Source organism: Leuciscus leuciscus, assembly GCF_965113295.1.
Source record: "Leuciscus leuciscus genome assembly, chromosome: 16".
In the NCBI taxonomy this organism is placed as follows: Eukaryota; Metazoa; Chordata; class Actinopteri; order Cypriniformes; family Leuciscidae; genus Leuciscus; species Leuciscus leuciscus.
The window spans coordinates 16,972,439-16,992,727 of NC_138740.1; the positions used below are offsets into that span (position 1 = coordinate 16,972,439).

At 42.6% G+C, this 20,289-nt stretch overlaps 2 protein-coding genes across 2 annotated transcripts in view; one reads left to right on the forward strand and one right to left on the reverse strand.

The window, feature by feature from the left end:
• LOC309477437 (uncharacterized protein) overlaps window positions 1-9,088 on the reverse strand; it is a gene marked incomplete at its 5' end in the record, with an annotated part of 161,760 nt that extends 152,672 nt beyond the window's left edge. The window contains one exon of the mRNA XM_082140702.1: window positions 7,833-9,088. Coding sequence (XP_081996828.1) covers window positions 8,168-9,088 — 921 coding nt within the window. The 3' untranslated portion in view covers window positions 7,833-8,167. The remainder of the gene's footprint in view (window positions 1-7,832) is intronic.
• On the forward strand, window positions 106-1,044 carry LOC309477432 (olfactory receptor 5AC2-like; the record flags this gene model as incomplete). Its single annotated transcript, XM_082140697.1, has 1 exon — window positions 106-1,044. The coding sequence occupies one exon, from the start codon at window positions 106-108 to the stop codon at window positions 1,042-1,044; it is 939 nt and encodes a 312-aa protein (XP_081996823.1).
• Window positions 9,089-20,289: the final 11,201 nt, after the last annotated feature.

Here is a 20,289-nt window from a genome sequence, read left to right on the forward strand (position 1 = left end):
TTATGCTCATGTAAGGTGTTATATTTTGTATTATATGTTTTATCTGTTAGATATAGTTTTATATCTTATTATATATTTTACCTGTATGTTTTGTTTAGATTACAGATGGACAACCTGACTTTCAGATACAGTGTGCTACTGGTGGAGGGACTGCAAGTTACAACTGAGTCAAGTTTTCCTGCATTTATCCTTCTTTTGATGGTTTACATATTTATAATGGTATCTAACATTGGGATGATGATTCAGATCACAGCAGACAAAAATTTACACCAGCCTATGTATGTTCTTTTCTGCAACTTGACACTGAACGATGTTTTGGGGTCAACTGCTCTTTTCCCACAATTGTTGAGGGATTTCTTAAAAGACCCCTCTGAGCGCTACATCACATATGTGGAGTGTGTTATTCAAGCTTATTGTTTACATTTGAATGGTACAGTATCTCACACTGTGATTATAATCATGGCCTTTGACAGATATGTGGCCATATGCAATCCACTGCGATACCCAACTATAATGAGCAATAACATGGTGGTTAAACTCTTGGCAGTAGCCTGGGGTGCTGCAGTAGTGCTGGTGGGAATTCTGATTAGCCTCAGTGTGCGTCTGTCTCACTGCAGATCTGTGATTCACAACCACGCTTGTGACAATGCTTCGTTATTTAAACTGTCCTGTGAAAGTACAGTTATTAATAATGTATATGGATTAACTTTTACTGTGGTTTTATATGCCTCATCAATAGGTAGTGTGGCATTAACATACCTCAAAATAGCGATGATCTGCTTCAAAGGCAAAAACAAAGCAACCAACAGCAAAGCCATAAAAACCTGCAGCACTCACTTGACTGTTTATATAATCATGCTGGTATCTGGATGTGTCGGGATTTTTCTCCATCGTTTCACTGTATATGCTGAAACTAGGAAACTATCCACTTTAATGTTCAATGTTATTCCACCAGCCTTAAACCCTATAATATATGGTTTACAAGCCAAGGAAATAAGACAACGGATCTTAAATGTTTTTAGAAATAAAGTTAATACAAAGTGATTTCATTTGTTTATTCATGTCCATAAAAGAACTCTACTAATCTTTGAAAATCATAACTTTTATTTAATTTAGTTTTACTCTTTTATTGTGTGTATAGGCATATGTGAAAATTCTAAGAACAATTAGAGTTTATGGTAAATATGTCATATGTCACATACAAGGGTTATCACATAAGCAGCAGCTAAATAGATTAATGATAATTTGTTATTATTGCAATAAGCTTGGATTAGGTAATAGAGAAGAGGCATTGATAAAAAAAAAGTATCCCGTATATATTAGGTAAATATATACAGTGGGGAGATCAAGTATTTGATACACTGCCGATTTTGCAGGTTTTCCCACTTACAAAGCACGTAGAAGTCTGTAATTATAGGTACTCTTCAACTGTGAGTGACAGTAATTACACAGTAATACCATGGTCATTGAACCAGGTTTTGGTTATTTTGGCAGTGTGGGCAGGTGCAAATCCTGCTGGAAAATGTCAGCATCTCCATAAAGCTTGTCTGCTGAAGGAAGCATGAAGTGCTCTGAAAACGTCCTGGTAGACGGCTGCGTTGAGTGGACAGCACAGTGGACCAACACCAGCCGATGACATGGCTCCCCAAACCAACACAGACTGTGGAAACTTCACACTGGACTTCAAGCATCTTGGATTGTGTGCCTCTCCATTCTTCCTCCAGACTCTGGGACCTTGGTTTCCAAATGAGATGCAAAATTTGCTCTCATCAGAAAAGAGGACTTTGGTCCACTGTGCTTTATTAAATCCAGAGTCAACGCAGACGTCTATCAGGACATTTTCAGAGCACTTCATGCTTCCTTCATTTTCCAGCAGGATTTGCACCTGCCCACACTGCCAAAAGAACCAAAACCTGGTTCAATGACCATGGTATTACTGTGTAATTACTGTGTGATTCATGTAATATTCAAATTTTTTTAAATCCTGTTTTCGCAGGTTTTATGAGCTGGAAGCCCAAATTATGTACAAATAAACAACTAAATAATTGAAATCATTTAAGTTGTGGGCCCTGAATCTATAATATATGGAAGTTTAACATTTTGAATATAATTATGGAAATAAATAAACTTTTCCATGATATTCTATTTTTTTGGAAAGGGCCTGTAAAACAAAAATCCAGAAAATCACATGATATGATTTTTAAGTAATTAATTTGCATTTTATTGCATGACATAAGTATTTGATCACCTACCAACCAGTAAGAATTCCGGCTCTCACAGACCTGTTAGTTTTTCTTTAAGAAGCCCTCCTGTTCTCCACTCATTACCTGTATTAACTGCACCTGTTTGGACTTGTTACCTGTATAAAAGACACCTGTCCACACACTCAATCAAACAGACTCCAACCTCTCCACAATGGCCAAGACCAGAGAGGAAGGACATCAGGGATAAAATTGTAGACCTGCACAAGGCTGGGATGGGCTACAGGATAATAGGCAAGCAGCTTGGTGAGAAGGCAACGCAATTATTAGAAAATGGAAGAAGTTCAAGATGGAGGTCTGGGGCACCATGCAAGATCTCACCTCGTGGGGCATCAATGATCATGAGGAAGGTGAGGGATCAGCCCAGAACTACACGGCAGGACCTGGTCAATGACCTGAAGAGAGCTGGGACCACAGTCTCAAAGAAAACCATTAGTAACACACCACACCGTCATGGATTAAAATCCTGCAGCGCACGCAAGGTCCCCCTGCTCAAGCCAGCGCATGTCCAGGCCCGTCTGAAGTTTGCCAATGACCATCTGGATGATCCAGAGGAGGAATGGGAGAAGGTCATGTGGTCTGATGAGACAAAAATAGAGCTTTTTGGGGTAACACTTTAGAATAATGGTCCGTAGTTAACAAGTAGCTATGCAGGAAATCAAGTCAAGTCAAGTCAAGTTTATTTGTATAGCGCTTTTCACAATACAGATTGTATCAAAGCAGCTTCACAGTATTACATTTAAATAATACAACAAAGTTTATTTCAAGAGGAATTTATTGATTGATAAAATTAAATTAAATATCCCCAAAATATCCCCAACTGAGCAAGCCAAAGGCAACAGTGGCAAGGAACCGAAAAACTCCATCAAGTGACCTAATGGTGTCCTAAAACTCCATCAGGTGACCTAATGGAGAAAAAAAACCTTGGGAGAACCCAGGCTCAGTCGGGGGCCAGTTCTCCTCTGGCACCTATGAGCCAGAGGCCGGATTGTAGTTTGAACTGTGGGATTATATGAATGCCTGGCTGAAGAGATGCGACTTTAATCTAGTTTTAAACTGGGAGAGCGAGTCTGAGCAACGAACAGTATCAGGAAGACTATTCCAGAGTTTTGGAGCCAAATGTGAAAATGCTCTCCCTCCTTTGATGGTTCTGAATATCCTAGGTATGACCAAAAGCCTTGAATTTTGTGATCTTAAAGAGCGCAATGGATTATAGGGCGATAGAAGATCCGTTAAATAGACTGGAGCTAAGCCGTTTAGGGCTTTATAAGTCAGTAGCAATACCTTGTAATTAACCCTCTGAGGTCGGAAAACGCGCCCCCGCGTTTTGTTGGATTTTCTTCACATTGTAGTACAATAAACTTAAATTACTCCGTCATTTATGGTTATACAGAAAAAAGAAATATAAAAAAAGAATCTGTGATATTTCTACTTTTGTATGTGTCCACTTACAATCTAATCAAGACATTGTGCTTTTGTAAAATAAAGAAAATAAACAGGGTGTGCGTTCTGCCTCTCCGTCGCGGTGAACTTTTTTTTCTTGAGCACGTCTATAAACTGAAACAAAACTCAGCGAATCCTTCTCACACATTTATGAGCCATATACCTTTATACACATTTAAGTGTGTACTTTTAAATTATCGGATTCAAACTGAAAACAAATATTCTGTGTTTAAGTAATTTGTATAAAACCAACAGGATGTCCAGTATCTCAAACGCTTGCTAATTACTTTTTAATTCGACACGCCCACTCGCGCAAAAGAGATTCACATGCAAATCTCCACATGGAACGCGAACGCCCTCGTTACCTCAAACACAAAACACCAAAACACTTCACAAGTCTCTGCTTTTCGTCGAGTTTGGAAGACGCGCTGTGAGCTTACATTGGATTTACATCAGAAGAAGAAGAACGCGATTTGAAGACAAGAAAGATGTAAGGTAAGAAATTCTTACTTATTAGTTTATGGTATTGTTGCATAAACTTCACATTGCAGTTGAACTGTTGCTAGATATATGGTGAATATTATACTATTTAGACCCGTGTTTACTGTTAAATACTGTTTGTGGATATCTGCTCAAACATAGATATGTATAACCATAATGTTTAATATTTTGGAGCGCGATGGCGTTTGAATGTATCATATTTTGGAGCGCGCTGTGGGTTTGAATGTATCATATTTTGGAGCGCGATCGCGTTTGAAAGGAAAAATGCACCAAACATTAGGCTTTATGTTTTTACTATTATCTCATTTCATATCATCATAACGAATGGAAACATTTGAAGTAACATAAGATAATCAATATATTTTTCTCTAGCATTGTTACTGAAATCTTTTCGAAGATTTATAGGCTGCTTTGTAAAATAAAATTATTTTATGCAGTACTGCACATAGCTTATGCCTACAAGGCACAACAAATATGGTGTTCTTTATATTATATATTGTTGGAAACATTTGTGTGTGTGTGTGTGTGTGTGTGTGTGTGTGTGTGTGTGTATTCTGTGAATTTTAAAAAGCAATTTTAACCAGAAAAATCTAAAATGTATTCCCAAAATCGTGCAGGCCTAGTTTCTCTTGATACCAGTATGTTCACTTTTTTCTTTTCTTTCAGGGACCAGATGCAACTGAGTCCTGCTGACTTCAACATTCACATGAGTCTCTGTACATGAACATGGTAAAGTGAAAATCAAACACCTTGGAAATGGTATGTACAATGTTTTTAGGAATGGCACAAAGGTCTCTGTCTTTGGATCATTGTTTTCAATGTGCTCTTTTTTCATTTGTATTTTTGGATTATGTTGTGTTGTAAATAAATCCAAACAATCTAAAAGCCATTCTTTTTTAAATCTCCTCATTCTTTGTGCAAGGTTGCTCTGAATGACAGGGCCTGATCGCTCCTAATAGGGCAGTTAGGGGAGTGTCTTTGTCTTTCTCAGGTGTTAAAAGCTTACATATTCATGAGATGATCACGCCTCTTCGAATATGGCTTTGTCACACAAAACACGTCTTAGAAATTTTAAATCAATATATTGTCTTATCTGAATGAGCAGTCAGGGTGATTTTCACATAGTTTTGGAGCAAATATTCTAGGCTACGTCATACAATTTTCAAAAGTCTTGTGAAGAAATAATCAGTATGGGTTTCATGGCCTTATTTCAGTGACAATTTTTTTTTGTATTTTCACAAACCACGCATAAATGTCATTATCTCAAAACTACAAACTTTTACATACATGCTGCTGATATATTATTGTAGCAGAGTTTGTGCTGAATACAGTGTAATTAGACTTTAGCCATGAAAATGTCACTAGTAACAGAAAAAAACACAAATGTCAGAGCATGTCAGAACACCTCCAGCGCCCAGAAAACAGCTCAGACCTCAGAGGGTTAATACGGAACTTTATAGATAACCAATGCAGTGATGATAAAATCGGTGTTATATGATCATATTTTCTTGATCTCGTAAGAACTCTAGCGGCGGCATTTTGGACTAACTGTAGCTTGTTTATTGAGGATGCAGGAAAACCAGCTAATAAGGCATTACAGTAATCCAGTCTCGAGGTCATGAATGCATGAACTAACTTTTCTGCATCAGAAACTGATAGCATATTACGTAGCTTAGCAATGTTTCTAAGGTGGAAAAAGGCTGTTTTTGTAACATATGAAATATGATTTTCAAAAGACAGGTTGCAATCGAGTATAACACCCAGGTCTTTTACTGTAGCGGATAAAGTAACAGGACATCCTATGATGTTAAAGTTGTATTGTGCGAGGTTTTGTGGGCGGTTTTTTGAACCGATAAGTATTACCTCTGTCTTGTCTGGATTTAATAAAAGAAAATTACTCGTCATCCAATCTTTTATATCTTTAACACACTCTGTCAATTTGGAAAATTTAGCGTTTTCATCCAGCCTTGATGAAATATATATTTGAGTGTCATCAGCATAACAATGGAAACTAATTCCATGTTTCCTTATAATATTTCCAAGTGGCATCATATATGTGACCCTGGACCACAAAACCAGTCTTATGTGTAATTTTTTTAAATTGAGATTTATACATCATCTGAAAGCTGAATACATAATCTTTCCATTGATGTATGGTTTGTTAGGATAGGACAATATTTAGCCGAGATACAACTATTTTAAAATCTGGAATCTGAGGGTACAGAAAAATCGAAATATTGAGAAAATCGCCTTTAAAGTTGTCAATTTCTATTGGCGATTGTGCTGCATCCATTCACAAAAATAAATGTTTTATATATTTAAGGTGGGAAATTTACAAAATATCTTCATGGATCATGATCTTTACTTAATATCCTAATGATTTTTGGCATAAAAGAAAAATCTATAATTTTGACCCATACAATGTTTTGTTGGCTATTGCCACAAATATACCCGTGCAACATAAGACTGGTTTTGTGATCCAGGGTCACATATATTGAAAATAACAGAGGGCCTAACACAGATCCCTGCGGCACTCCATAGTTTACTGGAGTTATGATCGATTTTTCTCCATTTAAATAGACAAAATGGTAGCGGTCAGATAGGTATGATTTGAACCAGCTTAGTGCTTGTCCTTGAACACCAGTATAATTTTGTAGTCGATCTAAGAGTATTGTGTGATCTATAGTATCGAACACAGCACAAAGATCAAGTAAAACTAGTATTGAGATACAGCCTTGGTCAGAAGCTAAAAGTAAATCATTTGTGATTTTAACGAGCGCAGTTTCAGTGCTATGATGCGGTCTGAATCCAGACTGAAACTTTTCATAGATATCATTTTGTTGCAAGAAAGAGCCCAGTTGAGCGGACACCACTTTTTCTAATATTTTAGACATAAATGGAAGATTTGAAATGGGTCTATAATTTGCTAGATTATTATGATCTAATTGCGGTTTCTTAATGAGAGGTTTTATAACTGCCAGTTTAAATGTTCTTGGAACATGACCTAGAGATAAAGACGAGTTAATAATATTGAGGAGAGGCTCTTCCACTACAGGTAACACTTCTTTCAGTAGTTTAGTTGGTATAGGATCTAATAAACATGTTGTTGTTTTAGATGAAGTGATAAGTTTATTTAACTCTTTTTGTTCTATAGTTGTAAAGCACTGTAATTGTTCTTGCGGGGTGATAATTGAAGCTGAATTATAAGGCGCGATTGAAGATTGAACGTTTACAATTGTGGTTCTGATGCTTTCTATTTTCTCAGTGAAGAAGTTCATGAAATCATTACTACTGAACTGTAACGGGATATTTTGTTCGGGTGACGTCTGTTTATTTGTTAGTTTAGCCACGGTGTTAAATAAAAACCTTGGATTATTTTGGTTGTTTTCTATTAGTTTGCGGAGGTGCTCAGCCCTGGCCGCTTTTAGTGCCTTTTTATAACGTGACATACTGTCTTTCCAAGCGATTCTAAAGAGCGTAACATTTAGTACAAGTACTTCAAATGAAATAAACGTATAACCCGTTTTCTGAGTAACATTTAGAATATCTTTATAAATGGTTGTAACACCTCCGCCACGACCAATCAGACGGGGCTCATGCTTATAACAGTATCCAGGAGGAGTAGACTCATTAATACCGAAATAATCATTTGGTTTAAGCCAGGTTTCAGTAAGGCAAAGTACATCGAAGCTATTATCTGTGACTATTTCATTTACAATAACTGCCTTAGGTGTGAGTGATCTAATGTTTAGAAGACCTAGCTTTAGAAATAGTTTTTGTTTACTAATAGCAACATTTTCTGTTTTAATAACAATTAGATTTTTCCTAGATCCTGCATTAGATTTATTATTTGATCTCACTAAACGAGGAATAGACACGGTTTCTATGCAATGTTCTACACTAGTATTTATATCAGTTGAATTGGTGCAGCAGAGACTATGATTTGGACTTTTGGTTACTAGTCAAAGGGTATTTAACATTTTGGAGATGTTATCTGACAGAAGAGCCGCTCCGAATCTGCTTGGGTGTAAGCCATCAGCACGGAAAAGCCTAGGACGCTCCCAAAACAGATTCCAATTATTTACAAAGAGCAGTTTCTGCTCATTGCACCATGACATTAACCATTCATTTAGCGCAAATAATCTGCTGAACTTTTCATGCCCTAGTCGGTGCGTGGGAAGCGGTCCTGACACAATGATCGTTGTTTCAGGCGATGTGCTGCGTACCGTATCGAATAGATTCCTGAAGTCTTTCTTCAGAATCTCCGTCTGGCGCAGCCTGATGTCGTTCACTCCCGCGTGCAGGACCACAGTTCCGACGCGCTCGTCACCGTTCAGGATCTCGGGAACGCGAGCAGCGATTTCAGAAACACGAGCACCAGGAAAGCAGTGACTTTGCACCTTACTTTTACCTAACGTAGCGTGTACGTGCCGAACGATGGAATCGCCGATGATCACAGCATCGTGTTCTGTTTTGCGTAGAGGGGAGAAGCGGTTTTGTGTGGATAACTCGAAAACCGGGAGGGTCGGAGAAAGTCTTGGTCTAAACCTGACTCGCGTCTTCCGCTGCGGAACCACCCAGGATTCGTGGTGGCGTGTTGGAGCCGGAGTGAACGAGACCATGGCTGATCGCGACCGATGCTGAGGAACGCACGGAGTAGACGCGGTCGGAGTCAGCGGGTTAGTAACGTTAAACACTGATTTGTGTGCATCGGCACGTGATGTTTCAAGAGCCAAACACCGGTCTCTCAGCTCGGCCTGTCTCAATAAAAGGTTGTGGATCTGTTTCTCAACAGCTTCCAGCTTAGACTGCAGTGCGTGCAGCTCAAATGTGTCCTCACCTGCACCAAACGGTAGACTACTTACATCTGATATATTCGCCATTTTAACAGATGGACAGTGAGTTAGCAACGAAGCTACCAGTGATGCTATCAATATTAATACTAATTTATATTATAAGTTTGTTTGTTTGTATTAGCGAATTACTAGCGTGTTGTGCTAGTAGTAACGGAAGCGAGCGATGTCAGGGTTGGGTAAGCTGTATTTAGTAGTAATATAAACAACTAGAAATTGTAGTAAATGATGGTTCAAAACAAGGAAATACGAGGCTAAGACGGAGCTTACAGCACCGAAGCAAGCACACTCACAGCAGGCAGCGAGGCAGAGAGAAAAATCAAAAATTATAAATCAAATTGATAGAGCTCCAAAAACAACAACACATTCAGACGCGACGCATGATAATAACAGGACAATACATTACTCACTGTGTTTGTTGAGTGATTCTTACTCACCTGAGCTTTTATGAACTCAAAGGCGCGAGAGAAAAAAAAAAAAAAAAAATAGCTGAGCGCACGGGTGGCGCGTTAACAGGCTAGCGAATTACCAGCGTGTTGTAACGGAAGCCAGCGATGTTGGGTAAGCTGTATTTAGTAGTAGTATAAACAACTAGAAATTGTAGTAAATGATGGTTCAAAACAAGGAAATACGAGGCTATACGAGGCTAATACGGAGCTTACAGCACCGAAGCAGACAAACTCACAGCAGGCAGCGAGGCAGACAGGAGCAATCGAGCGCAGATCGATAGTGCAGATTGTGTGTGAGAGAGAGACAGAGGTAATAGGTAGTACTGCATTAACACCGAACTTAATACTATTAACTAATATGGAAGCAATATTAACTAAGCAGTAAGTAATATCTAATTTAGTACAAAGGTAGTTCCTTGGTAGGTATTTGATTATTACTAAAGAAATATATCCTCATTGAGAACTACTTGTGAACTAAGAAAGAATAACCAATTAATTACTAATCACAAAAGTAACATGTCTAAAAAAGTGAACAATTGTGAGTTTTTTTTTTTACTCTTAACATGGTCATAACATTTCAGAAGCTTGTGCCTCAAATGGGTTCTTTGTGGAACCAGTTTATGAATATTATATTCCCCCAAATACATTAGATACATGTTGAGATTGTGACTACTACTCTTGCCAAAAGATGGACGTATGTTTATTTCAAACTTAAACATAGAATAATACTAATAATGATAATTTGTTTTAAATTTTAAATAATTAGGAAGTGATGCTGACACTCATGATTGGATTAGTTCACTATTATGAGCTCTATTGAGTGTCAGTTCAACATGTCTCAGACTCCAAAGACCTACCTTTATGTTACAGTAGCCGCCTGAGGAGGACTTCTCTTTAGGATATGAATATAAATATTGATGTTCTCTTGTCAAAAACAATTTGCATCCTTAATGAAGAAATTGGCTGCATTTATGTTGCGATGATCGCAAAACCACATCTCCCAGTTTACAATGTTCATTGTAATATTACTAGTACCTCACAGAAATGAATGCCTGTACAGTATGTGTCAAATATAAAATGAAATAACTTGTATTACTTGTGAAAAACATGCAAACTCCTCAGTAATTACTCAAGCGTTACCTTGTCATCCCGCAGGAACTACTAGTGATGTGGCCCATTATTTTAAAGTGAAAAACATGCTAACTCCTCAGTAATTACTCAAGCGTTACCTTGTCATCCCGCAGGAACTACTAGTGATGTGGCCCATTATCTTAAAGTGAAAAACATGTTAACTCCTCACTAATTACTCAAGCGTTACCTTGTCATCCCGCAGGAACTACTAGAACTACATGTTTTTCACTTTAAAATAATGGGCCACACCAGCTGTCTTTGAAAGCTGGAGTTCCCGGGTCGAGTACGCTGTGCGCGTTTGTGCTGCCGCTTCGTATCCTGGATTGTTTGTACTGTTTGTCTGGTTCGGATATTTTTTCTTTTTCATCGGAACGCTGTGTTGACTACTCCGTTTCTCACTATTGTTCCCTGACCTGGACTGTTGTCACTGCACTGACCACCTCTGCTGTCTGCAAGACGTTGAGACTACTGTGCGTGTCTGTGCAGCTGTTTCGCGCCTGGTAGGATTACTCCTTTTTACACTGTTTAAACTCAGAACTGAACTGTTGATAAGTCTGCCATCGGGCTGCTGCGAGCTTTCTTCCCTGTTACATCTCTACCACACTCGGCTCCTCAGATGGGTGAGTTACCGCTCTCTCTGTCGGTTGCGCTGTTTGTTTACTGCTTACTATCTGGGTGCGTCGCCTCCTATTTAGTCAGCTGTTTTGGTGAAGTGACGTTCAGGTTTGGCTAACGTGGTTTTGCTTGTGATTGGGCTTGCACTTTCTCAGTATCAACATGCCTTGTGCAAAAACATTTTTTTCTTTTTTCCTCTGCCTTATTTTTTGTCTTACATCTGTGATGGATATTGAATATTCTCCATCACAACTGAGGGCCTTTAACTGCCGCCCGCGTCTTGATTCGGTGACGTAGGAATATTGTCAGAGACTAGGGATTCTCCGTCGCCCAAGATACATACACCGTTCGCGGCGCACACTCTTGAGTTCCTTTCGTTCAAAGCCTGACGCTCCTCCTTGCATCTGGACCAACAATAGACTATCTTCCATGCCTAGACAACTGCCTGCCGGTCCCTCCATTCAGCGTTCTCTGATCTATCTCACTGATAGCGATCAGCAACATACACTTAATTTGAATCCCTCGCATCATCACTTTGCACTTTTGAACTGTCGATCAATTTCGGACAAAGCCCCTTATCTCAATGAAATGATCACTGACAATAACCTTGACATTTTTCTTCTCACTAAAACTTGGCAAGTTCCTGAAGATTTTCTACAGTTAAATCTACTTACGCCAGATGGATATAATTATCTGTCCAGACGGCGACCCTATGGTAAAGGGGGTGGTCTCGCTATCATCCATCGTGATAACTTCCGTATCAAGCAACTTGACTTTCATGACACCAATACATTTGAGTACATGGTTTTGAAGGCTGACTCTCTCATAATTATTTTGCTCTATCGACCTCCTAAGGTCCTGTCTAACTTCTTTTCTGAACTCAGTGAACTGTTGACCCTTGCCTGCTCATTGTCATTTCCCATTCTACTGCTTGGTGACTTTAATATTCATGTTGATGCTGTTTGCTCTAACACCAACCAGTTACTTTCTATCTTTGAATGTTTTAATCCAATTCAGCATGTTAATTTTCCTACTCATACGCGTGGTCATACCCTTGATTTGATTTGTACATCAAGGGCCAATATCTCTTCCATCACTTCTACTGACACTGGTATTTCTGATCATACATTTCTTGATTTTAGCTTCAGCCTGCCTATGCATAAGAATTGTTCTACAACTGTCATATCTTACCGCAATCTCAAAGCTGTTGATACTGCATTATTTTGTACCTCCGTCTCCTCTTCTAATCTCTCTGATGTCTTTGATATCTCTTCACCCTCACTGATACTATCTAACTATAACTCCATAATCTCGGATATCTTAGATAAGCATGCTCCTGTCAAGACCAGAAGTGTCCCTTCCACACATTCGTCTCCTTGGTACACTCCTGAGCTCCGTATCTTAAAGGCAACTGGTAGACGGCTTGAGCGTTACTACAGGAAAACTGGCCTGACTGTTCACCATTTGGCATTTATTGAGCATATCAAAAAATACAAATCGCCCCTGAACCTGGCTCGTTCCAGTTTTGTATCTGTTACAATTAATAAATCAAGTAACAGGCCAAAAGCATTATATAACACAATAAATACTTACCAAACCTCCATCTCATGTTGCTCTAGCTTCTGATGAACTTTGCACTTCATTCTTGGCTTACTTGCTAGAAAAGACAGATGCCGTAAACCAGTGCCTCTTTATTGATGCTACTAACATTAGTTTTCTGCCGAATCAACCTGGTCAATCCCTGCCTCTCTTTTCTCTGTCTACTCCTTCTTCTGTCTCTGAGTTAATCTTGAAATCCAACCCTTCATCTTGTCATCTTGACCCCGCTCCTACTACTCTTCTGAAACTTTGCCATTCAGTTATTTCTGCACCTATCTCTCACTTCGTCAATGCATCTCTTACCTCTGCTTCATTTCCTCTGTCACTCAAAACTGCAGCTGTTACCCCTGTTCTCAAGAAACCCAACCTTGATCCCTCAGTTTTATCTAATTATCGTCCCATTTCAAATCTCCCCTTCATAGCTAAATTACTGGAAAGTACTGTTGCCTCCCAGCTTCAGTCTTTTCTAGTTGAAAATAATCTTTTTGATCCTTTTCAATCTGGTTTTCGCCCTTTGCATAGTACTGAAACTGCACTAGTTAAGGTACTGAATGATCTGCTTCTCTCTGGTGATTCTGGTTCTCTGTCTATGCTCCTGCTGCTCGACCTCAGCTCTGCCTTCGATACCGTCTCCCATCAACTACTCATTTCGCGCCTTTCGGATGTGGGTATTTCTGGTGCTGCTCTTTCCTGGTTCCCTTTCAAGGGAACTCCCGTTGCGTCGAAAACTGACGCTATGGGAACGCTTTGCGTGATGACGTCTTGAAGCACATGTAAAATCAGTCCAATGGTGTGGCGGAACTTCAGAGGCGGGTGACGTCACGTACCAGGAAGCTATAAAAGCCGGCCCGAAACAGAAAACGAAAGCTTTCTGAGTCTTCAGTTGCGCTCTGTGTTGAATCTGTCCTTGTTATTTGGTGTTGTCTGTCTATATTATATATATATATTAAGTATGGCGAGCAAGCAGCAGTTTAGAGTGTGTGTCCATCCCTGCCCGCGTTATTTAACGGGAGGTGATACTCACACTCTTTGTGTTGTTTGTTTGGGTGAGGAGCATGCCCAGTCAGCACTCGAGGGTGGTGACTGTGTGCATTGCGACGCGCTTCCATTGCGCACGCTCCGATCCCGCTTGGCTCGGTTCAATCCCGATCGCGTTCCCCAGGGCTCGGGTCCCGCCGCGGCTGAGGCTCGGCGGCGATCTCAGACCTGGGGTTCGCAAATGGATCTGTCAGTGGATGTTGAGACGGGCTCTGCCTTATCTCAGCATCAATCTGACAGATCCAGTGCCTCTCATCAGGGTGTGGAAGCACGCATTGCGGTTTCTTCCCCCCCGATAGAGGCACCAATACTGCAACTGTCCAGCTCTGAGGAGTTGGATGTTGTGAGTATTGAAGCTGAGTCTGAGGATTCGCCACCTCAGTCTCATGCGTTTGAGGAACTGCTCGATGTTATTACTAGAGCAGTTGACAGACTATCTATTGAGTGGCCAGAGGATAGGCAGGACGTTCGTTCGAAAAGTAAGCTCGACGAACGCTTCCTGCCATCTCGTACACAGCCTCAGCGAAGAAGCCTTCCGTTTTTCCCCGATCTCCACACCGAGGTGTCGAAATCGTGGGGAAAACCGGTTTCATACAGAGTGTATGCACCACAAACATCCCACTATTCTTCCATTCACAAATATAAAGAATATGGTTATGGGGAGATGCCGAAGGTGGAGGAGACGCTTGCGAGCTATCTCTCTCCAGCAACGGCATCTTCCCTGAAAGCTCCTTCACTTCCCTCTAAGCCAGTAAAATTCACATCATCTCTGGTTCATAAATCGTATGCAGCCGCTGGTCAAGCTGCAGCGTGTCTGCATACGATGTCTATTATGCAAGCCTATCAGGCAGAATTATTGGGGGATTTAGAGGAGGGCGGGGGAATTGGTCCTGACACAGTGGCTGAACTACGCAGAGCCACAGATCTGTCTCTCAGGGCCACCAAGGAGACCGCTAAATCAATCGGGCGGTCTATGGCAGCCCTGGTGGCCACTGAGAGGCATCTGTGGCTCAATTTGAGCGATATAAAAGAGAAAGAAAAGCACGTTCTCTTAGTTGCTCCGGTTTCCACTGTTGGTTTATTTGGTGATGCAGTAAACAGTGCGGTAGCTAAATCTCAGGAAGCTGCTAAACAGGCAGCTGCATTACAAAAACTTCTCCCCCGCCGTTCTTTCATTGAGGCTGCTGAGCGGGAGCAGCCTCACTCCTCTAAAAAGAGCGCTGAACATCGTGCCACTCAAAAACAGAGTGTGTCCTCTCGTGCTCCCCCACAAAAATCTCGGGGACACGGAGGGCGCTCTCAAACCCAGCAGTCTTCGAGGGGTAAAACGGATCTGCGGACCGTTATTACCGCCAAGAAGGCTGCTGGGAAAAAGTCCTGATGTCTGAGGGCTCAGGACCAATGAGGGTAGTCCCCCCGAAGCAGAGCGGTTAACACCTCTTTTCACGGTGCCCGTCTCTCTTCGGTGCCCTCAGGGGACCGTTCTGCCAACCCTGCCACCTCTGGTGTTACAGGGCGCAGCGGTCTCCGGCGAGCACATATCTCAAGGTCCACCCGGAAACGTAGTGGCCTCGGGATGCCCGCCCCCTCTGAGGAGGGTGCTAGAGCAGTCTGTTTGGTCGTTCCCTGCCGGTGCGCCGTTACAGGGCGACGAACCGACTACTCAACAGCAGGAGAAAAATACGGTGCCGTCTCTCTTCGGTGCCCTCAGGGGACCGTTCTGCCAACCCTGCCGCCTCCGGTGTTACAGGGCGCAGCGGTCTCCGGCGAGCACATATCTCAAGGTCCACCCGGAAACGTAGTGGCCTCGGGATGCCCGCCCCCTCTGAGGAGGGTGCTGGAGCAGTCTGTTTGGTCGTTCCCTGCCGGTGCGCCGTTACAGGGCGACGAACCGACTACTCAACAGCAACAAAATCCAGAAACCAGTCTCGAGAGACTGGTACCTCTAGTAGAATCTTTGACAGCGTGGAAGCTACTGTCAAATGTTTCTCGTTGGGTCCTGCAGACCGTGGAAAAAGGGTATTAGATACAATTCTATTAACGCCCACCGCGGTTTATGGGGGTCCTGCCCACAGTGGTGGGCCCCGAGCAGGTTCTGGTTATGGAACAGGAAGTAAACACTCTGTTAGAGAAAGGGGTCATAGAATATGTACCCCCCTCCAACAGGGAAACCGGGTTTTACAACCGGTACTTCATAGTTCCAAAAAAGGACGGGGGATTGCGTCCCATTTTAGATCTTCGAGTTCTGTACGAGTACATGCAGCTCAAGTTCAAAATGTTAACCTTGAGACAAATCGTGCCACAGATCAGGTCCGAGGACTGGTTTGTCACGATAGACCTCAAGGACGCATATTTCCATCCGTCCGTGTCATTGGAAGTTCCTGAGGTTTGCTTTCGGGGGCAAAGCATACCAATATCGAGTTCTTCCATTCGGCCTGGCTTTATCACCCCGCACTTTCACCAAATGCGTGGATGCAGCTCTGGCGCCTCTGCGCCTCCGGGGTATTCGCATCACGAACTACATCGACGATTGGTTGATTTTAGCTCAGTCGCATTAGATGGCGGTTCAACATCGAGATGTTGTTCTCGCCCATATGAAAGAGTTGGGGTTACGGCTGAACGCCAAGAAGAGTGTGCTTTCTCCATTTTAGAGGACCACTTTTTTAGGCGTGGTTTGGGATTCAGTGTCGATGCAGGCGCGCCTGTCATCGCCACGCTTCGATTCCATCCTGGCAGCTGTGAGAAGTGTAAAGCTAGGCCAGCTACTCACTGTCAAACAGTTCCAGAGACTGTTGGGTCTCATGGCAGCAGCTTCCAACGGGATACCTTTTGGACTGCTGCACATGAGGCCCCTGCAGTGGTGGCTCAGGACCAGAGGGTTTTTCCCAGAGGGGCAACCCATTTCGCACAATCAAGGTCACGCGGTGATGCCTACGTGCCTTGGTTATGTGGAAGAAACCTTGGTTCCTGTCCCAGGGCCCAGTGCTGGGAGCTCCTTGTCGTCGCAAACTGCTAACGACGGATGCTTCCCTCACGGGTTGGGGAGCGATCCTGAGGGTCGCTCATCTCAAGGTCTGTGGGAAGACCATCATCGTTCCTGGCATTCTATAGCCTAGAGATGTTAGCTGTCTTCCGGGCTCTGAGGAGCTTTATCACAGGTCTCAGGGGACACCATGTGTAGTACATACGGACAACACGTCGGTAGTCGCCTATATCAAGGGGGTTTGCGCTGGCATGCCATATCCTCTTGTGGTCCAGGGGAAGTTGCTGTCACTCAAGGCAGCCTACATCCCCGGGGTCCAGAATATAGGAGCAGACACTCTGTCGAGACAGGGGCCGAGGCCCGGGGAATGGTGGCTCCACCCCCGAGGTGGTGGAGCTGATATGGAAATTATAAGTGGATCTGTTTGCGTCTCGAGAGACGTCTCACTGTCCACTTTGGTTCTCCTTCACGCATCCAGCTCCTCTGGGACTGGATGCTATGGTACAGACGTGGCCGAGGCTACGTCTGTACGCCTTTCCCCCAGTTGCTCTGCTCCCGGGAGTTCTGGAAAGAGTTCGCAGGGACCGGGTTTGCCTGCTTTTTATAGCCCCGCGCTGGCCGGGCAGAGTATGGTTTCCCGATCTTGTGTCCCTCCTCGACGGGCATCCTCTGGAGCTACCCGTCAGGAGGGACCTTCTGTCCCAAGCAGGGGGCTCAATATTTCACCCCCGCCCAGAACTGTGGAACCTGTGGGCTTGGACTCTGAGGGGGCCCAGCTCATAGAGTCAGGTCTCTCAACCGAGGTTGTTGAGACCATTCTACAGTCCAGAGCTCCCTCCACGAGGAAACTTTATGCCCTGAAGTGGAGAGTATTCACTTCTTGGTGTAGTGACCGTCGGTTGGACCCAGTCCACTGCCCAATTGGTACAGTGCTGGAGTTCCTGCAGGAACGGTTCACTGCAGGTCTGACCCCGTCCACTTTAAAGGTCTATATGGCGGCCATAGGTGCTTACCACAGTCCTTTGGGTGGAATGTCTGTGGGGAAAGACCCCTTGGTATCTCGTTTCCTTCGTGGCACTTGGAGGTCCTCCTCCCTTTCGAAATCGGACCAGGAGGCGAATAATTTGCTTTGCCCTGTTCGGGCGTTAGACGCGTATGTCCACAGAGCTGCCCTGTGGCGTAAAAGTGACTTTTGCTCCCCTAACAAGGGAGGTCCAGTGTCTAAGCAAAGGATGAGCAAGTGGGTGGTTGAGACTATCTCACTGGCTTATGAGGCGGCTGGACAGCCTTCTCCTTTGGCTGTCCGGTCGCTCTCTACTAGGAGTATGGCGGCCTCTAAGGCCCTTATATCAGGAGTATCGTTACAGGACGTCTGTGATGCGGCAGGCTGGTCCTCACCGCACACCTTCGTCAGGTTCTACTCTCTGGATTTAGACTCTACTCCAGGGTCTCATGTTTTGTCTTCTTAGTGCTGCTCACATGATTACACACAGGACAGACATTTGTAGCTATGGAGGCGTTGGTATAGACGTTCCCATAGCGTCAGTTTTCGACGCAACGGGAGTTCCCTTGAAAGGGAACGCCTCGGTTACGACTGTAACCTCGGTTCCCTGAAGAGGGAACGAGCGTTGCGTCGCCTTGCCATATCTCCTTCATGCCTGTCAGCGCGACTTCAGACTTTACGAAGCTTTCGTTTTCTGTTTCGGGCCGGCTTTTATAGCTTCCTGGTACGTGACGTCACCCGCCTCTGACGTTCCGCCACACCATTGGACTGATTTTACATGTGCTTCAAGACGTCATCACGCAAAGCGTTCCCATAGCGTCAGTTTTCGACGCAACGCTCGTTCCCTCTTCAGGGAACCGAGGTTACAGTCGTAACCGAGGCGTTTTCCTCCTATCTCTCTGACAGACTGTTCTACATTTCACTTCAGAATTTTTGCTCACCTACTGTCCCCCTGAAGCAAGGTGTCCCTCAGGGATCCGTTCTTGGGCCATTATTATTTATAATCTATATAATACCTCTTGGTCAGATCCTCCGCCGTCATGGTTTTAATTATCATTTTTACGCTGACGACATTCAATTATACTACCTGTACATCAACTTTATCTCTCACAACTGACAAAATCTCTGCTTGTGTACATGAAATAAAAGATTGGCTTCATTCAAATTTTCTAAAACTTAACATGGACAAAACTGAGATTATTTTCACTGGACCCTCATCACTCAATAATAAAATTCCTACCAACTTCACCTGTGAGATCGCTGGCTCTCTTATCAAACCATCTAGAACTATTAAAAATCTTGGTTTAATTTTTGATTCCTCTCTATCTTTGCACTCTCACATTAATTCTATCACTAAATTGGCATTCTTTCATCTATGTCGTATCGCCCAGCTCCGTCCCTTTATCAGTATCTCAGATGCTGAAACTGTCATCCATGCATTTGTCACCTCACGTCTTGATTACTGCAATGCACTTTTCATTGGCCTATCAGCTAGCTCCATTTCCAAATGACAATACATTCAAAACTCTGCTGCCAGACTACTCACCCACACCAAGCGTTCTGCACATATTTCCCCAATTCTGCATGATCTTCACTGGCTTCCTGTGGCTTACCGTATCAAATTAAAAATTATCCTGCTCACTTTTAAGTCTCTGCACGGCCTGGCTCCCCCCTATCTCTGTAAACTGCTTCTCCCCTACACCCCTACTCGCTCTTTACGATCCGCTGATTCCAGCCTTCTCGTCGTCCCTCGGCATCGCCTTGCTTCAATGGGGGGCAGATCATTCAGTGTTGTTGCGCCCAAAATGTGGAACTCTCTCCCCCGTTCACTCTGTTCTGTTAACACTATCTCTGAATTCAAATCCATGCTCAAAACTCACCTATTTTCTGAATGTTATCATTCTTAATTTTTATTTATTTATTTTTTTCTCAAAGTTATATCTGTTTGTATTCTGCTGGTTGCCGCCCCATCTACCCAATTCTCACTTACCGTACTTGCACTCTCAACTGCCTACTGTTGTTCTGTCTGCTGTCTTTGTCAACTGCCTTTATTGTTGTTTGTTTATTGTAAAGTGTCCTTGAGCTCTGGAAAGGTGCTATATAAATAAAACTTATTATTATTATTATTATCACTAGTCAACGTGATCTCATGAGAATACATGTGTATTTATTTACGTTTTATACACACAGAAACGTATAATACTGACGTATTTACAGCACTAAAACGTATAAAATTTACGTATTGACAGCACAAAAACGTAATTTATTTACGTATAAACAACTTTACCGACGTACAAATTTGTACGTATTCCTATGCATATTAAAATCGTGGCATTAATGTTTTGACATTTTCAGTCGCATTTATTACAGTTTAACGTTACTCATAAATAATAACATTTCACTCTGTTCATGC